The 24,851-nt window shown below is 51.1% G+C and overlaps 2 protein-coding genes across 3 annotated transcripts in view; both read right to left on the bottom strand.

Moving 5' to 3' along the window:
- Positions 1-342: 342 nt before the first annotated feature.
- On the bottom strand, positions 343-17,680 carry LOC141566415 (DLA class II histocompatibility antigen, DR-1 beta chain-like). 2 transcript variants are annotated; one of them, XM_074310903.1, is made up of 6 exons: positions 17,466-17,680; positions 3,695-3,964; positions 2,933-3,214; positions 2,511-2,621; positions 1,914-1,972; positions 343-1,081 (listed from the first exon to the last, which is right to left on the bottom strand). In XM_074310903.1, the coding sequence occupies exons 1-5, from the start codon at positions 17,563-17,565 to the stop codon at positions 1,917-1,919; spliced, it is 819 nt and encodes a 272-aa protein (XP_074167004.1). In that variant the 5' UTR covers positions 17,566-17,680; the 3' UTR covers positions 343-1,081; positions 1,914-1,916. The 2 variants fall into 2 exon arrangements, with proteins under 2 accessions (XP_074167004.1, XP_074167005.1); XM_074310904.1 differs by lacking the exons at positions 343-1,081; positions 17,466-17,680 and adding exons at positions 1,695-1,808; positions 16,509-16,786 and having other exon boundaries at positions 1,949-1,972.
- The window catches only part of LOC141566416 (HLA class II histocompatibility antigen, DRB1 beta chain-like), a 94,674-nt gene continuing 70,165 nt past the window's right edge, over positions 343-24,851 (bottom strand). The window contains exon 7 of the transcript XR_012489304.1: positions 343-1,648. The gene's annotated coding sequence lies outside the window, so the exon portion shown is untranslated. The remainder of the gene's footprint in view (positions 1,649-24,851) is intronic.

Here is a 24,851-nt window from a genome sequence, read left to right on the forward strand (position 1 = left end):
GGATTCCCTAAGACAATTCACATGGAAGTGATTCGGTTTTTGGTGTGGCGCTGACATTGTAAGCAGAACCAGGAAAGAAACCTAAAAACTAAAAAACGGGGGATGAGGGAAATGATGGTGAAAGTTACGTCATTATACTTATCCAATTTGTCCACAGAAAAGAGAAAATAAACATCTCAGGGAAGAAGTGGGGAGACTGAGCCGCTCTATCACACATATACATTTAGATAGATGGGATCTATGTGATGGTTATTGTGAACTCGAGTAAAAATGTTCTTATGAGGGAAAGCTAAAGGGGGAAGGGTCTATGCTAAGCAATGAATATAATATAAACACAAAAGGTATTACTCAAACTTTAATTTATTAAGAGTTTGATGGAGAGGGACATGAGAGGGAACCAGAGGTTACAGCAGATCATGAAAGAAAAACGGAGCAGAAGTGACAGAAGGAAAGTCACCAGAGAGAACGTCAGCAGAATGAGGGGGCATCACCCAGGGAAAGCTACGGATTCCTGGGCAGACACCCCGAGGGACACTGTCTCCATTTAATGTCAAGAAATGTAAATGAAGACCAGAAGCATGCTGGGTAATCGGCTCTGCAGGAATCATGGAAGGAAATGGACAAGAGGCCCCAGGTGTGGACGGCAATGTCACCTCTGGAGGCATTTCTCACTGTGACAGAGGCTAGGGATGCCCAGGGCTGAAGCTTCCTCCCTCTGGCCCCCACTCTGTCTCTGTGTCACCAGGTCCCAGCTGATTCTCAGCCTCCTAGTTATGGGGGAGGCTCAAGGGACAAAAATGATAAAACCCGGTACAGAAAGAAGGTAAAGGGGGGTCTCTGTGGCTATTGGGAAATTCCCTAGAGTTCTGAAGAGTTAAAGGTGCAGGGAAAGAGATAATCTGGGGAAGGGGTCAGGGGGACTAAAGTCCTGGAGCTCTGGCCACAGCAGGGGCCCCCAAATGTGAGAGGGAGGATGAGAAGGAGGCTGAGAGGGAGGCTGAGAGGGAGGCTGAGAGGGGGGCTGAGAGGGAGGCTGGGAGGGAGGCTGAGAGGGGGGCTGAGAGGGAGGCTGGGAGGGAGGCTGAGAGGGGGGCTGAGAGGGAGCTGAGGGGAGTCTGAGGGGGGGGCTGAGAGGGGGGCTGAGAGAGAGCTGAGGGGAGGCTGAGGGGAGGCTGGAGGGAGGCTGAGGGGAGGCTGAGAGGGAGGCTGAGGGGGAAGCTGAGGGGAGGCTGAGAGGAAGGCTGAGAGGGAGGCTGAGAGGGGGGCTGAGAGGGGGGCTGAGAGGGAGGCTGAGAGGGGGGCTGAGAGGGGGGCTGAGAGGGAGGCTGAGAGGGGGGCTGAGAGGGGGGATGAGAGGGGAGGCTGAGAGGGAGGCTGAGAGGGGGGCTGAGAGGGGGGATGAGAGGGGAGGCTGAGAGGGAGGCTGAGAGGGGGGCTGAGAGGGGGGATGAGAGGGGGGCTGAGAGGGAGGCTGAGAGGGAGGCTGAGAGGGGGGCTGAGAGGGGGGCTGAGAGGGAGGCTGAGAGGGGGGCTGAGAGGGGGGCTGAGAGGGAGGCTGAGAGGGGGTCTGAGAGGGGGGCTGAGAGGGAGGCTGAGAGGGGGTCTGAGAGGGGGGCTGAGGGGAGGCTGAGGGGAGGCTGAGAGGGAGGCTGAGAGGGAGGCTGAGTGGAGGCTGAGAGGGAGGCTGAGGGGGGGGCTGAGGGGAGGCTGAGAGGGGGGCTGAGAGGGGGGATGAGAGGGAGGCTGAGGGGGAAGCTGAGGGGGGCAGCAGCTCCGGGGACACAGCCTCGGGGATCAGCTCAGGAGCCCTGCAGAGGACAGAGAACAGTCACATTAGACCCCACGTGGGTCTGAGCCACCAACAGAACCACTTGTTCCCCTCCGTCCCCTTGGCTTTCGGTCCCCCGGGACACAGACTATGCTGTGAGCACCTGGCAGAGCATCTTACCTGCTGGCTGTGACCCCCGATTTCCTGGGAAAGGAAGGAGACAGAGAGATGAATGGAAATCTCAGCCCCGGAAGGGACCTGAGCCCCGTGGCACAGGGGCTGCTGACACTGCTCAGAGGGAGCACTCCCTCTACAGCTGCTGACACTGCTCGGAGGGAGCACTCCCTCTACAGCTGCTGACACTGCTGGGAGGGAGCACTCCCTCTACAGCTGCTGACACTGCTGGGAGGGAGCACTCCCTCTACAGCTGCTGACACTGCTGGGAGGGAGCACTCCCTCTACAGCTGCTGACACTGCTCAGAGGGAGCACTCCCTCTACAGCTGCTGACACTGCTCGGAGGGAGCACTCCCTCTACAGCTGGGGGGGGCGGGGCTGGTCCTGAGACCCCTCCCAGGCCCGGCTCTGCTGATACAGGACTCCCTAAGACCCCTGAGCCCTGGGGAGGAGGAGCTGGGCCAGACCCCTCTCCCCCTGACCGGGCAGGTTTCTGGCCCAGCCCAGGCCCCTCTCTGCCCGCAGGAGACCCCGGGGCGGGGCTCAGGCTCCCCCACAGTCTCTCACCTTTCTGGCTCCTCTTGTGGACAATGAGGCCGACCCCCAGGAAGATCAGCCCCAGCACGAGGCCCCCGACTCCGCTCAGCATCTTACTCTGGGCAGACTCAAACTGGGCTCCTGGGAGGGGAGACACCGAGGGTCAAACCGCGCAGGGGGTGCGGGGAGCCCGAGAAGATAGTCCTGTCCAGGGGAGGCAGGGGGAGCCCCTCCGGACTCGGAAGTGGCAGCTCGGGCACTGACGTCATCCCCCCGCCCAGAGGGAAGGGCTCTCGGGCTGATCTCGGTCCCAGGGAGACAAGCCCCCGGCGTGCCCGGTTCTGCGGCCGCTGCGGCTGTGCTGGGGAAGGGGGCAGCACCCCGTGGGGCAGACAGAGGCCGGGACACTGAGGGGGTCCCAGAGCAGCGGGGGAGGGGGAGCTCGCTCTCACTCCAGTCCACGAGGACGGCTCCCTCAAGGCTGGAGTGCTCCACGAAGCAGGTGTAGATGTCTCCCCGCCAGGGCGTCATCTCCAGCATCACCAGGGTCTGGAAGGTCCAGTCTCCATTGCCCACCAGGCCCGTGGACACCACGCCGGCCGTCTCCTCCCGCCCATTCAGGAACCAGCGGACCTCGACGTCCCCGGGATAGAAGCCGCCCACGGAGCACACCAGCAGGTTGTGCTGTCCCGGGGCGGCCATCTTGGATGGATACACAGTCACCTGGGGCTGGACTGGAGGAAGGAGGAGCTCCTGAGGGAGGGGCCAGAGAGGCTTCCCGGCCCCGCCCCTCTGGCCCCGCCCCTGTCCTGGCCCCGCCCCTCCCCTGCCTCAGTCTCCCCTCCCCTCAGAAATGCCATCAGTGCATGGAGAAATTCTACATGAGGGCTCCCCCGGGCTTCCCCGCCCGGGGCCCCGGGCACTCTGTCCCATCCGGAGGAAGGAGGTCAGAGCCAGCTGGGTTTCTAGCGGCCCCCCCCCCATCCCCTCTGTTCCTGTCCTTGGGACCCCCAGTCATTCTCCCCTTTGTCTCCCCTATCCCGACCCTCCCCCATTCTTCTTCTTTCCTTTTCCTCCTCCTGTGTCCCCGCTCTCCCCCAGTCTCTCCTTTGCTCTTGGGGTCTCTGTAGCTGCCTCTGTTCCTATGACCCCTCCCCACTCACTTCTCCTCCTGCCTCCTCCCCAGCTCCCTCCCCTCCCTGGAGCACACTCACCGCGCCTGCCCACTAAGAAGAGCTCAGATACCCCGTAGTTGTGCCTGCACACAGTGTCCACTTCGGCCTGTCTCTGCTCCAGTTTCTCCTTCTGGCTGTTGAAGTACTCGGCAATGCCCCGCCCCAGCTCCGTCACCTCCACGTACTTCCCCACGTCGCTGTCATAGCGGACAAACTCCTCCCGGTTGTAGATGTGTCTCACCACAAGCCGCACCTGCTCTATCCCGTTCTCAAAGTAACACTCGTACTTAAACTCCTTGGTGAAGTGCTCTGTGGAGACCCCGGGCAGGTCAGCCATGACACACTCCTTCCCTTCCCCCTCCCCTAACCCAACACCTCAGTCTGGGCCTGACCCTGAGACCCCGCCCACAGCCGCCACCTCTTCCTGCACAGGCTCAGCCCCGCCCCCCCAGGCCCAGAGACCGCCAGCATCTTTCCCCAGGTCACACCACAAAGTGGGAATGGAGGGAGGACGGGAGCCCGGACCTTCAGGTTCAGCCGGAACTGTCTGCGGCTCACCGCGGCCGCTCAGCCCCCCAGCCTGGGGCCGACAATCCCGGGAGGTTACCAGGATCTCTGATCCCCCCCCCCACGACCCCTCCCGCTCTGTATCCTGGCCCCCAAAGGGGCTGCAGGGGAGCTCTGTCTGAGTCCCTGTGCCCCGAACTGCCACTAGACCCCGGTTCAGCCTCATTGCATTTAGACCCAGCTCCCGGCGGCAGGGAGCCGTCAGTCCCTGAAGAGAGCAGTGCCTTAGATTTGCTCTTAAGGAAACGGATGCTTAGTTCTGGAAGAGAAAAGGGGAGGCGGGGAGAGTGATTGGCGGCCTTCACCACAGTCTGGCTGGGAGGATTGCGGCTTTTCCGGGGGCCTCTGAGCACAAAGGAAAGTACGCACTGAGGGACGCCCACCGACTCCGAGGAGGGAGAAAAGCGGACAGCCCAGTATGTGAATGTCCCCTGCAGAAAATCCTTCTCACCCTAACTTCGGAGCACTTAGAGACAGCGAGAAACCCCTCTGACATACACGCTTCTCCGCGTCCTCTGGAAGCAGAAAAGTCTCTTCAAGTACAAATCCTGTTTATGATCCTGCGTGTGTACAAAATGAAGCGCCAAGCCTCTATTTGCAGTGAGGCCTTTGTGCCTGGAAGCTCACTGCCCGCCCTGTGGGTCCCTTTCCTAATCACTAAAGGCTTTCACACGGCGTGGAGAAGGAGCGTCGTCTCCCGCAGAAGAGAGCAGAAAGCCGTCTCTGGCCAGCGCCCCACCTCTTCCTTGGGCGGCAAATGTCTCCCTCTACAGCGGGGGCCGTTCTACCGTCCCCGGGAGCTGGGCCAGAGCGGCCGGGAGCTGGGTAGCTCTGAGGAGCGCTGGGCTCGGGAGGCTGGGTGCAAACGATTCCTGAATGGGCACAAATTGCCCCCTAATTAAAGGAGAACCATTTGCTGGAGCTGACAGAGACGGCTGCTAAAGGTCGAGCTGTAGAGTCGGGAAGTTTCGGGCCTGTGCGGTGGCAAAAGTGGGTCAGCTCCGCTCCCCCGTGCCTAAAGATTCACCACTGGGCCCTCTCCTGGGAAAGAGGGACAAATTGGGCCTCAAAGGCTCAAAATCCAAAAGGCTCCTTCACTTTTGTAGTGCGGTTTGGCTCAGTACAAGTTAGACAGACGGGACACACGGCCGATGCCGGCTCCGTCACTTTCACTGCTGTTGGGGAATTAGACTTATTTTGCAGAAAACGAGGCACAGGGATGAAGTTCCTTCTGTTCGGGCCTTTATGGGCCTCTCCCAGGATCCGAAACTGCGGTTTTTACTACAGAGGAACTAGAGATGGACGGTGATCCCTGGAATGACCCTCTCTTCTACACTCCTTTGGGGGTGCAAGGGGCGTCTGCCTCCCCTGGCAGCGCTCAGCAGGACCCTCCTAACGCCTCCTGAGCCGCCCCCTTACCAACAGGGGGATCACGGATCCCACACCCCTCAGCCCTCCTCTCCGCCCGAGCTGGACTCTGGTAATGCCAAAATGTTTAGTCCTTCTCGGAGGAGAAGTAGACTCCTTTTACCTCTTCCTGCCACCTCCCACCTCCTCCTCAGGCCGCCTTGCCTCCCAGCCTTCCCCTTCTACCCGTTCTCCAGAACCTGACTTAGCTGCAGCTCCGGCCTCTGACCTCTCTGCTCTGGTTCCTGAGGTACCTTCTCCTTCTCAGACCCCGACCTCTCACCTCTCTGCCTCCCCTAAGGCTCTGGTTCCTGAGGTACCTTCTCCTTCTCAGACCCCGACCTCTCACCTCTCTGCCTCCCCTAAGGCTCTGGTTCCTGATGTACCTTCTCCTTCTCAGACCCTGACCTCTGACCTCTCTGTCTCCCCTAAGGCTCTGGTTCCTGATGTACCTTCTCCTTCTCAGACCCTGACCTCTCACCTCTCTGCCTCCCCTAAGGCTCTGGTTCCTGATGTACCTTCTCCTTCTCACACCCCGGCCTCTCACCTCTCTGCCTCCCCTAAGGCTCTGGTTCCTGATGTACCTTCTACTTCTCAGACCCTGACCTCTCACCTCTCTGCCTCCCCTAAGGCTCTGGTTCCTGATGTACCTTCTACTTCTCAGACCCTGACCTCTCACCTCTCTGCCTCCCCTAAGGCTCTGGTTCCTGATGTACCTTCTCCTTCTCAGACCCCGACCTCTCACCTCTCTGCCTCCCCTAAGGCTCTGGTTCCTGATGTACCTTCTCCTTCTCAGACCCCGACCTCTCACCTCTCTGCCTCCCCTAAGGCTCTGGTTCCTGATGTACCTTCTACTTCTCAGACCCTGACCTCTGACCTCTCTGCCTCCCCTAAGGCTCTGGTTCCTGAGGTACCTTCTCTTTCTCAGACCCCGACCTCTGACCTCTCTGCCTCCCCTAAGGCTCTGGTTCCTGATGTACCTTCTCCTTCTAAAATTCCAGTGTTGGAGAACCCAGCCCTCTAAACTCTTCCCCTTGAGGGAAGGGGCTAGCTGGGGGGGGGGGGGGAGGCTTAGAGAGCAGATGCCTTTCTCCATGTCACATCTTTCCCAGATTAAGGAGAAACTAGGCAGGTACTCTGAGGATCCCACCAAGTTTATTGAGGGTTCAAGGCTATTGCACTCCAATCCCATCTGTCCTGGGGGGATGTTACATATTCTATCTTCTTCTTGTACCCTAGAGGAGAAAAGGAAGATCTGGGACCTGGCCCAGAAGTTTGCTGATGCCCTGGCTTCCTCTTCTCCTGGGAGATATCAGGCAGGGGCCATTGGTGTATCCCTGGCAGACCCTGGGTGGAACTATCAGGAGGGGAGTGGTGACAGAGAGAAGGGGGATCATCTCCTAACCAGTCTCACTGAAGGCCTGAAAAAAAGCAAGTGAATTACAATAAGCTGAGAGAAGTTACCCGGGCAGCTGATGAGAATCCTGCTTTATTTCAGGGTCTCCTTGTAGAGGCTATTAGGAAATACACTAATCTGCCCCCACTTCTCTAGAGGGGATTCCTGTCCTTGGCATGCATTTTATTAATGATCTTCCCCTGATATAAAACAAAAGCTGCAGAAATTGGCTCTAGGACCCCAGACTCCCATGAATCAATTGTGAGAAGTCGCCTTTGGGGTATCTAATAACAGGGATGGAGAGGGAGACTGAAAAGAGACAGCACCGAATAAGGAGCAGGCCCAGATTTTGGCTGCACCATTTCCAATGGACCCCAAGGTTTGTGCTTCAGATGCAATCAACACGGCCACTGGGCTAGGAATTGCCCCAGGAGGAGCCGCCCTTTGGGCCCTTCCCCCGACACAAATGGGAAGGACACTGGAAGAGCGACTGTGGAGAGAAGGGGAGAACTACGGCCCCCAGGCTTGCCCTCCAGACCCCTTCAGACCTGGAGTGACAGGGCCCCGGGCCCGGCTATGGCCCCTCTTCTCCCATCAGTGAAGCCGAGCCCAGGGTGATCTTGGATGTGGCAGGTGTGCACATTTCGTTCCTTTTCAGTAGGGGGCCTCTCTTTTGGTTTTGCTCGAACATTGGGGTATCGCTCGCCCCTCCCCCAAAAACTGATGGGAATTGAGGGGAGACATAGAAATTGTTTGGAAACCCTCCCCCTGCCATTCTAGTTCAGAGACCTCATATTTCCACATTCTTTCCTAATTATCCCTTCCTGTCCCAGCCCATGGATAGGCAGGGATTTAATGAAAAAACGGGGAGCTCATTTCTCTCTGCTTCAGCCTCCAGATAATCTCTTTGTGCTCCTCCCCAGACCCTCCCACATTCCCTGTGAAATCTGGGAGGAAACAGACCCCTCCGTGGGGGACCAGGGTATCCCCGGAGGAGCCCCGCATGTGACCCCAGCCCTCATTGACTTGTGGGATCCCAGAGTATTTCCTCATAGGGGCCAATGCCGATTAAGCAGGAACACAGGATGGGATTACAGCCTCTACTAGACAAGTTCCTTAAATATAAACTTTTGCTTCCTTGTCACTCCCCCTGTAATTCTCTGATTCTTTCTGTCACAAAGCCAGAGATTACCGCCTAGTGCAGGACCTGAGGGCCTGTAATGAAGCTGTTGTTCCCATTCATCCTATCCTGCCGAGTTCATATACCATTCTTCCTCAGATCCCAGGGGATACACAATGGTTCTCCACCCTGGACCTTAAAGATGCGGTTCTCTGTATTCCTTTGCATGAGGACTCAAGATTCCTTTTTGCTTTTGAATGGGCTAAGCCCAAGGAACTTCCCCGTCAATTCACTAGGACTGTCTCGCCCCAGGGTTTTTGTGAGAGCCCGCATTTGTTTGGGCAAGCTCTGGCAAGAGATTTACCACATCTTAAACTGCCAGACAGCAGTCTCTTACAATATGTTGATGACATCTTACTCTGCGGCCCCCCAGAGAGGAGTCCCTGACAGCGACCACAAAGACCCTAAACTTTCTAGCGCCACGGGACACAGGGTCTCCCTACGAAGGCCCACATTGCCTGTCAGTCAGTCAACTATTAGGGTCACCATCTCACCCTCGATCTCTAACAGAGGAGAGGAAACAGGTTATTTTAAGCCTCCTAGTTCCGGCCTCAAAGAAGCAGCTGCGAACTTTTCTAGGCACCGCCAGTTTCTGTAGAATATGGATCCCTAATTTTGGAATACAGAGCCCTCTATGAGTCTATTCAAGGTCCTGATAACCTTCCTCTTGAATGGGGACCAGAGCAAGTTAAGGGTTTAAAACACCGAAAGCCAAACTGACCTCCGCCCGGCCCTCGCTTTGCCTAATTCACAGAAACCTTTCCCTCTGTATGTAGATGAGAGGCGTGGACGGGCTTTGGGGGTTCTCACTCGGTCTCTAGGACCTGATCCCAGGCCTGCGGCTTATTTCTCACAGAAGCTGGACTCGGCTTCCCCAGGATGACCTTCCTGCCTCAGAGCAGTGGCTGCCTCAGCCCTGCTGAGAGAGGAAGCCTCCAAACTAACCTTGGGCCAGCCTTAGAGGTCCTAATCCCCCCACAGTCCAAAGCACTCTAGAAGCCAAAGGCCATCAGTGGCTCTCCAGCAGGGGGCTCACTGGGTACCAGGCCCTCCTGTTAGATACCCCTGACCTGTCTCTCCGAGTCTGCCTCACTTTAAGTCCTGCCACTCTTCTCCCTGACGTCTTTCCATTGGGAGCTATTGTCCATGGTTGTTCTGTCTACTCCAGCAGACCTGACTTAAGGGAGATCCCCCTTGAGAATCCGGACAGGGAGTGGTTCACAGACGGGTCTGGCCTTCTCCAGAATGGGGAGAGAAAGGCGGGTGGTGCAGTGGGATCTCTTCACAACACCCTGGAGGCCGAGTCATTGCCCCCTGGAACTTCAGAAATCTGAACTCATAGCATTAACCGGGGCATTAGAACTGGGGAAGGGGAGGAGAGTCACTATTTACACTGACTCCCAATATGCTTTTCATGTTTTGCATGCTCATGGAGCTATCTGGAAAGAAAGGGGCTGGTTAAACATGCGGGAGAAATTCTGCACCTACTGCAAGCTGTCCGTGAGGGCTCCGTCACATTTTGTGAGGGGCACCAGAAGGGAGAGTCACCTCAGGCTGAGGGAGACAGGCTGGCACATTCAGCTGCCAGAACTGCTGCTCTTTCACCCCTGACTGTGGCTCCTTTAATTCTCCAGTTGTCTGACCCCTTTGTTCTGCCCTACAGCTCGAGGGAAACGGCTTTAGCCAAGGAAAGGGGATACAGTCTTTCTCCTTCCAGGTGGTTCCAGACACTCTCAGACCACCTCTTAATCCCGGAGGAGAGTCTGGAAACTGATGTCTGGTCTCCACCAGGCCAGGCACAGGGGGAGAAAGGCTCTCCACTCCCTGGTGAGTTTCTTCTGGTCACAAGCTGGGGGAAACAAACAGGTGTGGGGGCCTGCCCAGTCTGTGCCCAGGGGAATCCTAGGGAGCTGTTAAGCCCCGCCCCCTCCTGAAGCCAGTCCCGAGGAGGGGCCGGACCTGGTGAGGAGGCGAAGCAGACTTCACACATACGCCCGCTGTAGAGGTTTTAAACTGCTTTTGGTATTTGTTGATACATTTACCACTTGGGTGGAAGCTTTTCCCTGCAGGACTGAGGAAGCCCAAGGTATCTAAACACTTGCTGAAGGAGATCATTCTGTGCTTTGTCTTGCCCGCTCTTTGCAGAATGGCAATGGCCGGCCTTCATCTCTCAGGTGACTCACGGGGAGCCAGGGCACTTAACTCTCCTATCATCTTCACTCTGCCTGGCGTCCTCAAGCCTCTGGGAAGGCAGAAAAATGAATCACACACTTAAGAGGGTCCCGATTAAACTCTGCTTGGAGACCAGGGAGGACTGGATAAAGAATCTCCCACTGGGGCTCCTGAGAGTCAGAATCGCTCCGGGGAAATTATTAAACTAAGTCCTTTTGAACTTCTGCTTGGGAGGCCTTTCCTTCAGACCCGCATCCTGATAGACTCTGATCTGCAGGGAAGCACTCAGTTCCTGACTCAGCTGGGTGCATGTCAAAAGGCACTCTCTGAGTATGCAAATGAGCACGTCCCTAGGCCCCTGGAAGCCTCACACCCAACCCCATCCCCGTCAATCCAGGAGATGTGGGGTATTTGAAAACCTGGAAGCCCCAGGCAGCCGACCCTTTGGGTGGAAAGTGGAAAGGCCAGTACCAGGTTATTCCAACCACTCCCACCGCAGTTAAGCTGGAAGGGCCCCCAGCTGGACTCATATTCCTAGAATTAAACATGCTGCTTCTGTTACCTCTCCTTCAGATACCCCAGAGTACTCCTGGGAGCCCACGGAGGACCTGAAGTTTCTGCTCTGCAAGTCTCCTGGACAAACGCTGGAGAAAGAAGGCTCTCGCCCTAATCTCCTTCCTTCCTCGTTGTGAGGGCTCTACTCCTGTTGCTCTCTCTCCAGCTTTCCTGGTCTCACTCTGGGGGCCTCGACACTGGGGAGACAACTTCCTGGTCAGACAAGGGGACTCTGGGGGGACTGGGGGTGTCATCACCATCCCCAGGGTGGCCCACAGACAGGGCCCAATGCATTCCTTGCAAAGGTCCCACGTGCCCGACCCCCTCCCTGGATGCCACCCCTTTGTGTTAGCTAACCCCCAGGGGAACTACTCTGCCCCCGCTGCCCCCGCTGTCTGGCTGGGAAGGATTCCCATCCACTCTCCCCCCACTATAGAGACAGCGGATGTCACTGTTCCCCAGGATGGCCGGGCTCCTATCCCCGCCGTAGGGACACTGACCTGTACCACCAACCCCGGGTGCCAGAGAGCCTGAGCTCTCTCAGGCCTGCCCCAGTGTCACCTCGGCGGCTTGTACCAGCTGGGTGAAAGGGTCCCAGGGCAGGCACACTGTTCATTATGCACCCCCTCATAAAGTGACCGTGGGAAACCCATTCTGAGATTATACTGGCAACAGCTTCTATGCCTCCTTCTTTAAAGCTGCTGCTTAACCTTCTGAAAACTAACACTCCCACTGATAGAAGGCTTTGTGACTATGCTCATCCATAGGCCCCAGGAGACGGCTTCAAAATCTCGCCTCTGGAACCCTCTGCCCACCTAGGGGTTTGCTTTTCTTTGCTAAGTTCCCCATCCTCCAGAACCACTCAGGGGCCGAGAAGAGAGACACCCCAGGTCAGAACCCTCCCCTCCTGTGATTCTCTCCACCCGGTGCTTGACCCTTTCAGACACTAGGGTCTTGTACCTTAGCTTATTCAGTCAGCCCTTTTACAGTGTACAATGCCTGTGCTAGATGCAGAAACCCCTGCCCTGAGGAGACATAAATGGGGATTTGGGGAGAATGCTCTGTGGTATTTGGAAAAAGGGGCGGGAATACTACTTCCCTGTGGGGTACTTGGAACATGAAAACATCCTCTCTCATCTGACAGCCACAATCAACAATTTGTCAGGGAAAGGGCTCCTTCTCTGAGGGAGATCCAGGAATCTCTTGACTCCTGGGCAGAAATGGTCCTAGAGAATCCTATGGCTTTAGATTATCTTCTTGCCTCAGGGGAGGTGTCTGGGCTTTAGTCAACACCCCTTGCTGTATGTACAGTAACAACTGAAGGAAAGTTGAGCTGTGCTCTGAGAGAATCCTACAGAAAGCTGCCTGGACGCCAGACATCCACAGCAGCTTCTCCCCCCCCCCCCCAACTCCTCCTCTGGGTGGAGTTCCTGGATATGGTCTCTACTGGCCCCCATACTAACTCCTCTTCTGGTTATTGTCCCTTTGCTCATGTTTGGTCCCTGCATTTTCAGATTGCTCCTGAGATTTGTTTCCTCCAGGCTCCGAGCTGCTACCTTCCAGCTTCTCTTAAGACCTGAGGATCCTGGGACAGCTGATGTACAAACTCCACATCCGTGGGACGCTGCAGCTGTCGCTTTCAGATCCCCAGTCTCCCCTCCTCCCCCACTTCTACGCCCATTTCCAGCAGGAAGCAGCTAGATTGAGATAGGTGACCCTTTCCCAGAAGAACTTGTGCTCATTGTCTGAGGGGGAGATGAAGAGGAAGAAAAGCAGACAGCCCAGTATGTAAATGACCAGCAAAATCTTACTTCCTCTAGAGAAAAATCCCTTTCTTACACAAACTTCGGAGGACTTACAGTATCCAGAGAAACCCCTTTGACATCAAACTTCTCCATATCCTCTAGAAGCAGAAAAGTCTTTTTCAGATACAAATTCTGTTTCATGATCCTGTGTGTGTATAAAATGAAGCTCCAAAATTCTACTCTTTGCAGTAAGGCTTTTCTGCCTGGAAGCTCATTTCCAGCAGACGCTGTGGCGTCCCTTTCCTAATCAATAAAGACTTTGGTTTAACACAGCATTGAGAAGGCGAATTCTTCTCTCTCTCTTGAACCGACCTCAGCATTGTAGAGAAGAGAGGAGAAACCTATCTCTGCCCAGTGTCCCACCCTCTTCATCCCACCCTGTGACTCACTTCTGGGGCTAGCTCAGTTCCCTTTCTGTTCCATTGTGGGTAGAGTCTAATTTCTGTCTTGTGAGAAAATTGTATTCCACTGTGGGAAATGACAGGAAGGAAACCTTATTTCATGTTTGCACAGTGCCTGGGGGGATGGCCACCCTCTTCTTGCTGCCTAGAGACCCTTAACAAAGGCCCTGGGTTCTGCAGAGCAGAAACGGAGCAGATCCAGAGACTGAGGCAGAGAGTCTTCTCACAATTTTACATCGGTACACGTATATGTAGACACTTATACAAATGGAATATGATTTATCTGGAAACTGCCCCATCCTGATCAATCAGTTATTGGTCCCAAGTTCCTTTGTTAACAGATACCTGGGGAAAAGCAGGGCCTCTTGTTCTGATTTCAGGGAATTGCACCTGTTTGCTCTCCCCTTGCAACTTGGAAAGTCCTAATCTTTCCTCCAATTAGAATTCAAGTGGCCTAATGTTGTATTGCTTCTTTTTTAGTGAATTAAAATTCATGGCTCTTACCTGATAAACAATTTTTCCTCTATTGGAGTCCAGCCCTAAGCTGAGGAGATCTGGTCCTGACTTATTGAGTCACTGGCAGACATTGCTTAATGAATTCAGATGCTCAGAAACGCAAACATTTGTTTCCTTGGTTATTTCATCTCTCATCCGCCACATGTAAGGGATGCTATGGCAGGGACACTGTGGGGGGAGGCAGAGTAAGGAATTGAAGAGAAAACCAGAGTCATGGACCACGAATCTAGAAGAATTGTATTATCCTCATTAGGAATGGAAAAGTTTGACAGCATTTTCACTCTTTGTTGTTATTTGTTACTTTTTGTTTTCTTTCTCATTTTTTCCCTTTTTGATCTGATTTTTCTTGTGCAGCATGATAATTATATAAATAATGTATAGATATATTGGATTTAACAGATTTCAATATAGTTAACATATATTGGATTACCTGCCATCTAGGGGAGAGGGTGGGGAGAAGGAAGGGAAAATTTGGAACACAAGGTTTTGCAAGGGCCCCTGTTGAAAAACTATCCATGCATATATTTTGAAAATAAAAAGCTTTAACTAAATAAATAAACAATAAATAAAGGAATAGAAAAGTGTGGAAGAAGTGTGGGTTTGGGGGGAAAGCAGTGAGTTCGGTTTTGAATATGTGCTTAAGGGAGCTCAGAGACATCCAGATTGAAACAAGCAGGAGGCAGCAGGTGGTGCTGGGCAGAGACTTAGGCAGGAAACAGATCTAGGAGTCATTGAGCAGAGATGGGAATTAGCTCTGTGAGAGCGGATGGAGTCACAGAGAGGAGACAAGAAAGCCTTGGGACACACCCTCACTTGGGGGATATGATGGGGATGAGAAACTTTTGTAGGGCACTGAGAAAGAGCGAACAGATGAGAGACCAGGAGAGAGCAGAGCCCCAAAATCCCGGAGAGGAGAGAATCCCAGGAGCTGAAGGTGGCTGACAGTGTCAGATTCAGTGGAAAGTTCATGGGGGATGAAGCCTGAGAAAAGATCGTCCTCTTTGGCCATGGAGAGAGAGCTCTTGGGTCACTTGGGAGAGGGCAGTGAGGTGGGGAGTCAGACTGAGGAGTGAGGGAGAGGAGGGGGGCAGTGAGTGCAGACCTTGGTGCAGGTGTCTGCCTGGGGAAGGAAGGAGAAGAAGGTGACAATCACCTGCAGAGAATCCCATCTGGCTCAGGTCTGGTGAGGTCCTTCTACACAGCAAAGAACCTCCTCACCCTGACTTTCCTTCTAGAAATGCTTCAGATGCCCCTTTTCTTGGACATCCGAACTCTCACTAATAAATGCTCCCCAGCACTCAGACTGGGCTCTGGCTTTTGTCTCTTTTTGCTTCCTCGGTACTCAGCACAGTGCCTGACACATAGTAGGTGCTTCGTAAATGTTGATTGATGGCTGAATGACAGTATGAACTGATGCAGAAAGAAGTGACTGGAGACAGAAGGACAATGGACACAATAAAAATATGGCAAAGAGAAACATCTTTGAAAGACTCAGTAACTCTGCCATAACCAGCCATGATTCCAGAGCACCAGTGATGAAAGTGCTCCCCATCTAGAGCACTCAGAAGACAAATGACTCTTCCCCAGCTCTGATCTGACCGAGGCCCCACCTGCTCAGTAACCTCCGGTGGCTCCGGTTACCTCCAGGACCCTCCTCCCTCCCTCCCCCCGCTGGGATCCAGCTTCCCTCTCTCAGCCCCGGGCATTTCCTCTCGTCTCCCCGTGGCTGGGACTCTCCCTCCTCGCCCCTGGCTCGGGGCTTCCAGCTTCCTTCGGTCCCAGCTGAGACCCCACCTTCTCCCTCAGAGCTTCTCCGGCTCGTTCAGTTCACGACCCGTTTTCCCTCAGGGAGTTTCCCGTGACCGGACGTGCAGGTGTGTACCCCAGGTGCACAAATCCAACCCTGACCGATAAGAAACCACTGTTTCCCATGCTCCTCAGTCAGTCACGCCCCCAGAGGTGGGAACAATACCCACAGTCTAGAAGCTGCAGGAGCCCTCCACAGTCCCCCCAATTTAGTGCCTTCCCTCTGCCGTTATTGCCTCATTGTTCTGAAAATGACTCATTTGTGCACATCCGTTTGCACTCTGGCATCCCCGGGGACTTGTATCTTTCTCGTGTCCCCAGAGGTAACAAAGGGAAAACGTAGGAAAAGCTTGATAAAAGTGGGACGACTTCTAACTCCGAGGCTACTTAAATGTGCTGCAGTTTGGCTGGTCTCCCACCCGGGGGCAGCACCCGGTCATTGCACACAGGCCGATAGCCCTGGGCTCCGGGGCTGTCACCTGGCTGAGCTGCCATCTCCCTGCTGGGCCTGGGCGGTCCCACTGCCGGGCTTTCCCTGCTCAGGCCCGACACCCTGTCTCCAGAAGGCCCCTTCTCTCCCTGCACAGTGGCTGTGACTCGGCATCCTCTCCCCCGGGGCAGGAGGAGACAAAGCTCCAAGGGGCTGCAGGTTCCTGGGGAAGCTCTAGGGCAGGGCGGGACCCCAGGGGCCGGGCCAGGCCGCAGGGACACAACGTGGGCAGTGCCGGGGCTCTCATGCCCCCCCGCAGTACTTACATCCTCTGGAGGACTGTGTCCCACCCCAGGCTCCCCCCTGCCCAGGACCTCCCCCTGCCGGGTCATGGCAGCGGCCCCTTCATGCAGACTGGGGCTCCAGGGAGAGCCGCAGCAGCAGCGGGGACCCGAGAGGGCCGAAGGATGGGGGCTGCTCCAGGGAGGGGGGAGGGGAGCATTGGGCTTACACCTCTCTTTTCAGAGTATTGCCAAGGGCTCCCGGAGACAGGAGACAAGCCAGCCTGGGCCGGTCCTTGGTCCCTCCAGCCCAGCCCTGTAACCATCCTCACAGTACCAGATGGAAGCACCCTCCTGCTCCTCCTCCACGATGTCATCCATGAAAACCAGGGCGATCCCACCTTCTGCAGCCTCCCTGAGGCCCCGGAATTGTCCCTGGGAAATTGGTGCAGGAAAGTCTGCCCTTGCTCCCCAGGAACACCAACTGGAAACCTTCCCAGCACACGAGGCAGACTCCGTGGAGGCGCACGGCAGGACGGGGAAGCTGAGACAGGAGGAGCAGACCCTGGCGGTCCTGACCACGTCACCCCTAATTAAAGCTCTCAGGGACTCCCTCTCACGCCTGCACCAAACCCAAAATCTCTGCTCGACCTTCACGGCCCCCACAACCTGCCCCCCTTCCGTCCTCCTTAAACTCCACCTCCCAGCCCCGCCCCCAGCCCAGCGCTGCTATCCAAGACTGACCTGTTCTTCCTCCCTTACATTTCTCCTCTCCCCCTCGGGCGCTCTCTGACCCTCTCCTGCTCAGAACGCTCCTCCTCCTCACCTGGGCCTCTGACTTCCCAGGGGAACTTCGAGCTCGACTCCCACCTCGGCTCCTTCCCTGACCTCCTCTGGTTCCCTCTGGGACGCTGTGCCATCTGTCCCGTAAATATCTTATCTCTAGAGTCCTGTTGTCTTCCCTGTGAGGCTGAACTGAGAGCAGGGCCTGAACTTGGCCTTTCTTCCCGTCCTTAGCTGTAGCCCAGAGCCTGAAAGGTGGCGGTGTCTGATAATATTCCTGATAGACTGGTTAGAGCTCTCAGCTCTTGGAGGGGAGCTGCAGCAAGTCCCAGAACCCTCAGGGAAACAGGGACAGGAAGCAGGCCAAAGGAGCCTGAAAACCGGCTTCCCCTACTGCCCATCTCCCTGAGCACCATCCGGCCCCAAGGGCTTCCTCTGGTCTGGGCCTGGAGAGAAGGATGCTCCCTGGGCCCCACCTGAGGTTTGCGGGGAGCTGCTGCTCTGGACCTACCTGGGCTGTGTCTGCCTGCAGCCACCTGGGGATTCAGCACCAGCAGGGTCACAGCCAGAACTTGTATCCAGACTTCCTTGGGGAGCAAGACACACACCATCCTGCAGATGAGGCTCAGGGACTCAGAGAGACGTAACAGTCGGGGTGGTCCTCACTGTACGGAAACTACCCCCCACGTCTCCCAGACTAAGAATTTACAGACTCTCTTGTCTGCCCCAGGGATGGATCAGGAGGGAGAGAGCCAATTCGCATTAGGAATGACCTGCATCATCAGTTCCCAGGCAGAGGTTCTTTTGTCAGGGTATGTTCTAATATCTAATGATTTTCTACTGATGAAAAAAAGTCCCAGAAATCAAAGAATCTCAGGGACCCCAGAGGAAATGTCTTATCTAAACATTTTAAAAGCACATTATAAAAAGTATAGTTTGTGAGCATTCTGAAAAGGAAAATGATTGAGTCCATAAAGACCTCATCAAAAACAGGTCATGCTAGATAAAACTTTTTTGACACTATAACAGAACTGATGGATCAGCAAAATGTTCTAAGTGTTTTAACCAAAAAGGAATCTGGCAGGGGCAGCTAGGTGGCTCAGTGGATAGAGCACCAGCCCTGAATTCAGGAGGACCTGAGTGGTCTCAGACACTTAACACTTCCTAGCTGTGTGACCATGGGCAAGTCACTTAACCCCAGCCTCAGGGGGAAAAAAAAAAGGAATCTGACAAAGCCGCCTATGCTACCCTCGGGGAAATGTTGGACAGACATGGACTTGAAGATAATGCTGTTATCTGGATTTGGAAAAGGTGGAATGTCTGAGTCCAAAGATTAGTCTTTAATGAGTAAACATCAGATTGGAGGAAGTTTCCTAGTACAGTATGTTCCTTGTTCTGTTCTAGTCAACATTTGTATCAGGGCCTTGGATGAACACACGGAAGGCATGCAAAGTGAATGTTCAGATGTCTTGAAACTGAGACAGAGCTAACATGCTGGGTGACAGAATCAGGACCCAAAAAGTTATTAATGCATCAGAAAAACAGAAGAATTGAATGGAATGAGATTCAATTTAATAGAGATAAATGGAAAGTTCTACAAAGAGCTTACAAAATTTCACATTATCAGTTGGAGTGACTTTATATGTTGAGGACATATCATAATAAAAACATTTCCAGATTTAAAGTTTGCAAAAAAGCTTCATAAATATGATCTTATTGATTCCCCTTGTGTCTCCTCCTTGACACAAAAAATGCTAAATATAAAGGTGCCCACTTGTCTCAAAGACTTTTCTCAATTGACTTCAGAGACTTTAGAGGCATTTTCAGAGAGAAATATGGACAGAGGAAACTCCAGAGTGTTAATGAAGAAAGACTTTGGAATGGCACGTATGTATGGGGGGTCAGGCCTATCTTGTCTTTGGACTTGGGTCAAATTCTAAAGATAAATAAGAGATCTCCTCTGAGTTAGGTTGTTCACTTCTTCCTTCTTTGGACTGAAACCTTAACTCAATCCAAAAGCTCATTTACTCTCCTGTATTTTATACTACATTCGAATCTGACTTCTCTGATTTATCTGCTGTCTTGCTTGGATAAGTGGGTTTATTCACTATTTGCTTTTCATTACATTCTTTTGCTCTTCCTCCCTTAAATTTAGCAGAAAGAAGCCAGACCGAGAGATATCAGCTTTGGGTTACCCTCCCCCTTTAATAGTAATAGAAACCAACCATTTTGGAGAGCAATTTGGATATCCCCAAAGGGATATAAAATTGTGCATATTCTTTAAAACAACAATATTTCTGCTAGATTTGTATCTCAAAAAACATAAAAAGGAGAATAAGATCTATTTGTACAAAAATATTTTGCAATCTATTATTGAAAATTAGTATGATAGTAGGTGCTTCGTAAATGTTGATTGATGGCTGAATGACAGTATGAACTGATGCAGAATGAAGTGACTGGAGACAGAAGGACAATGTACGAAATAAAAATATGGCAAAGAGAAACATCTTTGAACGACTTGGGAGCTCTGCCTAATGACCAGCCATGATTCCAGAGCACCAGTGATGAAAGTGCTCCCCATCTAGAGCACTCAGAAGACAAATGACTCTTCCCCAGCTCTGATCTGACCGAGGCCCCACCTGCTCAGTAACCTCTGGTGGCTCCGGTTACCTCCAGGACCCTCCTCCCTCCCTCCCCCCGCTGGGATCCAGCTTCCCTCTCTCAGCCCCGGGCATTTCCTCTCGTCTCCCCCATGGCTGGGACTCTCCCTCCTTGCCCCTGGCTCGAGGCTTCCCTGCTGTGCCTCCCACTAGACCCTCCCTCTCTCATGAGGTCACAAGATACTAAAAAGACAAAGTATCTGAAATGAATGCCTGGGGACAGGATGGAAAGAAGGAGTTGGGAAGGACTGGAAAAATTAGGTTTCCTTGTTCTGGGAGAAATATAAAAATATAGAGAGACAGGGGCTTTTTGTAAGTAGAGGGGGAGAGTAAAGCGAGGGAAAGAGGAATGGGGAGAAATTACAACAAGGCACCAAAGACCAGTATACATCACAAGCTACTGCCAGTACCAAGTCACTGGGAGAGCTACAATGAACATGAGACTTCTTAGATACATCCCTGGGATGGGAAGATCTCATGGCCTGTCCATAGAAGATCACTTTTTTCTGCCTTTATGGTCAATCCCAGGTCAAGTTTTGTTCATCTTTGTCCTTAATCCTCAGCTACCAAAGTGATAACTGAACTGAGTCACTGAATCACTGAGCCTGATCACCTGGTAAATGCTTGATGCTGATGCTGATGCTGATGCTGATGCTAGTGTGGATGCTAGGATGCTGAGCCCAGCTCCCTCCCATGGCTGAAGCAGGCCTGAGCATGGACTCCTCTCACTCCCCCTCCCCATGGTTCAGACATAGGCCCTGGGCTGGGTGACAAGTTGCTCTCACATCCTGTCCTAAGAACTGGCCAGACAAACATGGACATCCTGGCTCCCATTGTACCCTTCTCTAATTCCCACCATCTATTGTTTAGAATTCACTAAACTCTTACGTGGAATTTCTGATTCTTCTCTGCTCCAGATTTCTCCCAGATTCCAACTTCCCTTCTTTGTAGGCAGCCTCTGTGTGTGTATGTGTAACTCTCTGTGCCTCTGTCTCTGTCTCCATCTCTCTGTCTCTGTTTCTCTCTCTATCTCTGTCTTTCACTCTTTCTGTCTGTGTCTCTCTTCATCCCTTCCCCTAATCACATACTCTAAATATCATCTTTCTACACTAATGATTTAAGTCACCAAAATGGACAAATTGCTAGGTGTTATCTGTTGGAGACAGATAATGCTACCATTTCCTCTTCTTCCCATTGGTTGGAGGATACCCTCCAAGGCATGAATGATTTTCCCCAAACAAGATCCTCAGAAATTTTTTTCTGTAATCAGCAACTTTCTCAGGAATCTCAGAATCCTGAAGTTCTTTTTGCAAGAACTGAGAATAATTCTATTCCCTACTTCCTGAGCAGGTCGATAACTTTTGAGACAACAATTTCAGTTGTATGGTAGAGTCTGAAGTCATATTTTAAGAGATTAAGAAGTGAGATGTGAGGAATTAAATTCGATGAGAAGAGACATCACTTTTAGGAGTTTAGCCATGAAATGGAAGAGAGATATGGAATTAATCTGAAGAGGTATCATGATAATTTCCCCCCCTGAGGTATTTGGGGTTAAGTGACTTGCCCAAGGTCACATAGCTAGATGATAAGTTTTTCAAGAATAGTGAAAACTTAGAAAACTAGAAGAAGCTAGTAAATAGAGATTAAAGTTGAGAGAAGAGATGAGAGAGAGAGAGAGAGAGAGAGAGAGAGAGAGAGAGAAGAGACAGAGAAAAGAGACAGAGAAAAGAGAGAGAGAGAGAGGAGAGAGACAGAGACAGACAGAGACAGAGACAGAGACAGAGACAGAGACAGAGACAGACAGAGACAGAAACAGAGAAGAGAGACAGAGAGAATGTGATTAAAAAGTAAACTTCCAGAGAATTAGGAGAGATCCAAAACACAAGAGGAATTGGCCTTGACAAGGAGAAGAGTAGATGTCAGAAACTGGATCAATGGAAGGAAGAATGGGAAGTAATATAGAGGCGTTTAATGGATAGTGTATTGAATTTAGAGGCAAAAGGAATGGGCTTGAATCTAAACTGTTCCATTTGTTAGCTGTGCAACTTTGTCTTCTGAGTCTCAATTTCTTTATATGCAAACTGGGGGCTGCACTGGGACATTGTGAGGATAGACTAGGATGAGGTGAGTTAAATCTCTTTGAAAATTGTCTAGGAGAGAAGCAATCCCTGTCCCTTCTTCTGGGCAGTCAGTGGTCTTTACAAATGAGAAGGATCAGAGCCAGGCCTTCAGGTAATAGTTTTTCCTAGTCTTCAGGTAATAGTTTTTCCTAGTAATTAATGAAGTTTCAGATTCTCTGGCTGCTGATTGTCCAGCACAATCCTTTAGGGAACTGAGGAAAGTTCCTGTTCAGCAAAGCTGCATGAAACAGGAGCTGAAAGCACCTGACTTCAGCCCAGGCTAAGCAGAAGGAATGGAGGATAGTGACTCAAATTCCCAAGAAATCTTATCTCTTTTCCTATTGTTTTCCCTTCCAGCCTCTATACAGAGAAACTATCCACCTGACAGACAGTATTTGTGCAGTCACCAGGAACTGACCTTTCACCCCACTCTAAAAGACATTTTCTTTTGAATACGGATGCTTTTCTTTTTCTAGAGACATTTCTGCCTTTCCACTTCCGTTTTCTTCCTAGAAGAGCAATGATCAGCAGGTTTTGTACAAATTGGAAGCAAATTTCACAGTTGCTATTTTAATTCTGAATGAATCTTGAGATAACTGGGGTCTGAGATCCAGGGCTTTTTCTACAACATCCCTCTCCCACCAGGAAGATTTCAAAGTCGTGGCCATCAGATACCAGGACCAAGCACTCTGAGACAAGGGTTTTGAAAAGTTAAACTATTTCAATATAATTGCCTTCCTTTGCAATCATATTATTTTCTTTTATCCATTTAAAAACATTCTACAAAGACTTATTAGACTGTCTGAGAGGTCCATGACACACAAAAAGGTTACAAATTCCTGACCTAAGAACTGTGTCATCAACTCAGAGGTGTTACATGTGTGAGGGCCAGGCTGGGGTTGGGTGGGGTGGAGGAGAGGGATCCAGTAGAATCTTTACTGAAATTCTTTTACTTGGGATAAGAACAGATGGAAGTTAGGGGATGGGAGAAAAGTGGTGCTACAAAGAGAGAGTTCAATTCCGAAGGCATCTCCAGGGAAAGAGGTAAATCATTCTCCAAAGAGTCTGGTTAATATTCCCTGGTGCTTTGGAGGAAAGGGAGTGTGACAGAACTGGGCAAAGCTCCAGCTGTCCCTCCCTAGTTATAACTCTAGGATCCAGGAATCAAAGGAAAAATACAATTCAATGCACATTTGTTATTAAGTTCCTACAACATGTCAGATATATACCATACTACTGAAGAGGGAATCCCAAAACTCTGAAAAATCCTTAAAGAAGAAAACCTTCTTCCACTCTGCCTCAGTGAGGGGACTCCACCCCAAGCACAAACAGTTTCATCTTTGTTATCCGTGGGGATGATTCAGTCCCGAAATCCATTGAATTCAATTCAAATTCTAACCCTGGCCAAAACCCAACCCAGAGCCAACATGGGACTCCATCCATGAGCCCCCTTCAGCTTGTAGCCAAAACCCTCTATTATAAAAGAGCCAGACTGGAGTCCTCTCTTTGCAGAGGGTCTAAACATGCCAGCACCTGCCTGGCACCCCAAGGACTCCCTGCCCACTGGAATGTTTCCAGTGAACTCCTCTCTTTATCTTCACCTATTTCCTTAACTAGATTTTAATCTTACTTCCAATCCCCCTAATAAACCTCCTTTATCAATCTAGGTTTTCAGGTCTGTAAATTCCTTTACAGAGAACTGCTTACATCACTAGACTTCACTTTCATTTGGGTACCCCAAATCTAAACCTCATCACTACTATACACTATACATACATACTATATTATATGTAATATAAAAATATCTTTATTTATTTAACAAAACAATTGTGTATTTAGTATATGATACATAGTATATATAATATAGTATACAGATATATAATATCCTATGCTAAGTACAAGGGATACAAATAAGAAAAAAGATAGACAGTCCCTTCCTTCAAGGAGCTTACAATCTAATGTGAGAAGACAAAACAGAAAGGGAAGATGAAAGGGGGTGGGGAGAGGGCAACAGAGCCCAAACCAAGCAGAACAGCTGGTGGTGAATGAACAGATGGCTGGGATTTTGAGCTCTCTATAAAGGGAAACTATGAGAGGAGGTTTTTGCTCCTCTGTCCAGCAGAAATGGCTGAGGGCACTGATGAGGTGGGAACAACAAAGCTGAAGCAATCCCCAAGATGCTGAGTTTTCTGAGGCTGAGATAACATGATGAAAATGATGAGGAGAGTCAAAACCAAGCAGGACAGCTAGTGGCAAATAAAGTGGGGATATCTACACTCCTAGATATTCTCTTCTCTTAGGACATGGGCAGCTTGAGGATAGGGGCTGTCCTGCTTGCATATTTATATCCCTAGCACTTAACGTATCTATTTATATGTGTGTGTGTGTGTGTCTGTGTGAGTCTATATGTAGATATACATATATATATATATACATAGATATACATATATCTATATAAGCACATGTGTATAGATGTATGTGTGTATATATATATATATACATATATATGTGTGTATATATACATATATATATATATACACATCACTTATTATGTGCCAATCATAGTAGAGGAAATAAATAATTTTATATGTATATATACACCCATCCACATGACCCTGGGCCAAGTTCTTTAACTCTGTTTGCCACGATTTCCTCATCTGTAAAATGAGTTGGTGAAGAAAAATGGCAAATCATTTCAATATCTTTTCCAAGAAAAATTCCAAAAATGAAACAACTGAACAAATATATAATAAATGTTTTTTTTTTATTTCTTCATATAGTCTTCAGACCCAGAGAGAGAGAAGAACGTTAACCACTGTGGTTTCTGTTGACCACTAAGTATCGAGCTGTGGAAAACACAAAAGCTGCTGAGAATTCTCCTGTCACCATCACCAGCAAATTCTCTACATAGTCCTTCTGTCCCCAGTTTACAACTTTTTCAAGTTAAAAATCTTTTTTTATCTCTCTACTTTGCCTTCTAACTCTAACATCCTATTCAATTAGACATTGCTTTAGTGTCTACTATGTGAAGAGTATTATATTAGATGGTTCCTGCTTTCTGTAACTTAATAGGAGAATATAAGAAATATATAATTAATCATTAAAAAGACCCAGCTA

This window comes from Sminthopsis crassicaudata, chromosome 4 (assembly GCF_048593235.1).
Source record: "Sminthopsis crassicaudata isolate SCR6 chromosome 4, ASM4859323v1, whole genome shotgun sequence".
Taxonomy (NCBI): Eukaryota; Metazoa; Chordata; class Mammalia; order Dasyuromorphia; family Dasyuridae; genus Sminthopsis; species Sminthopsis crassicaudata.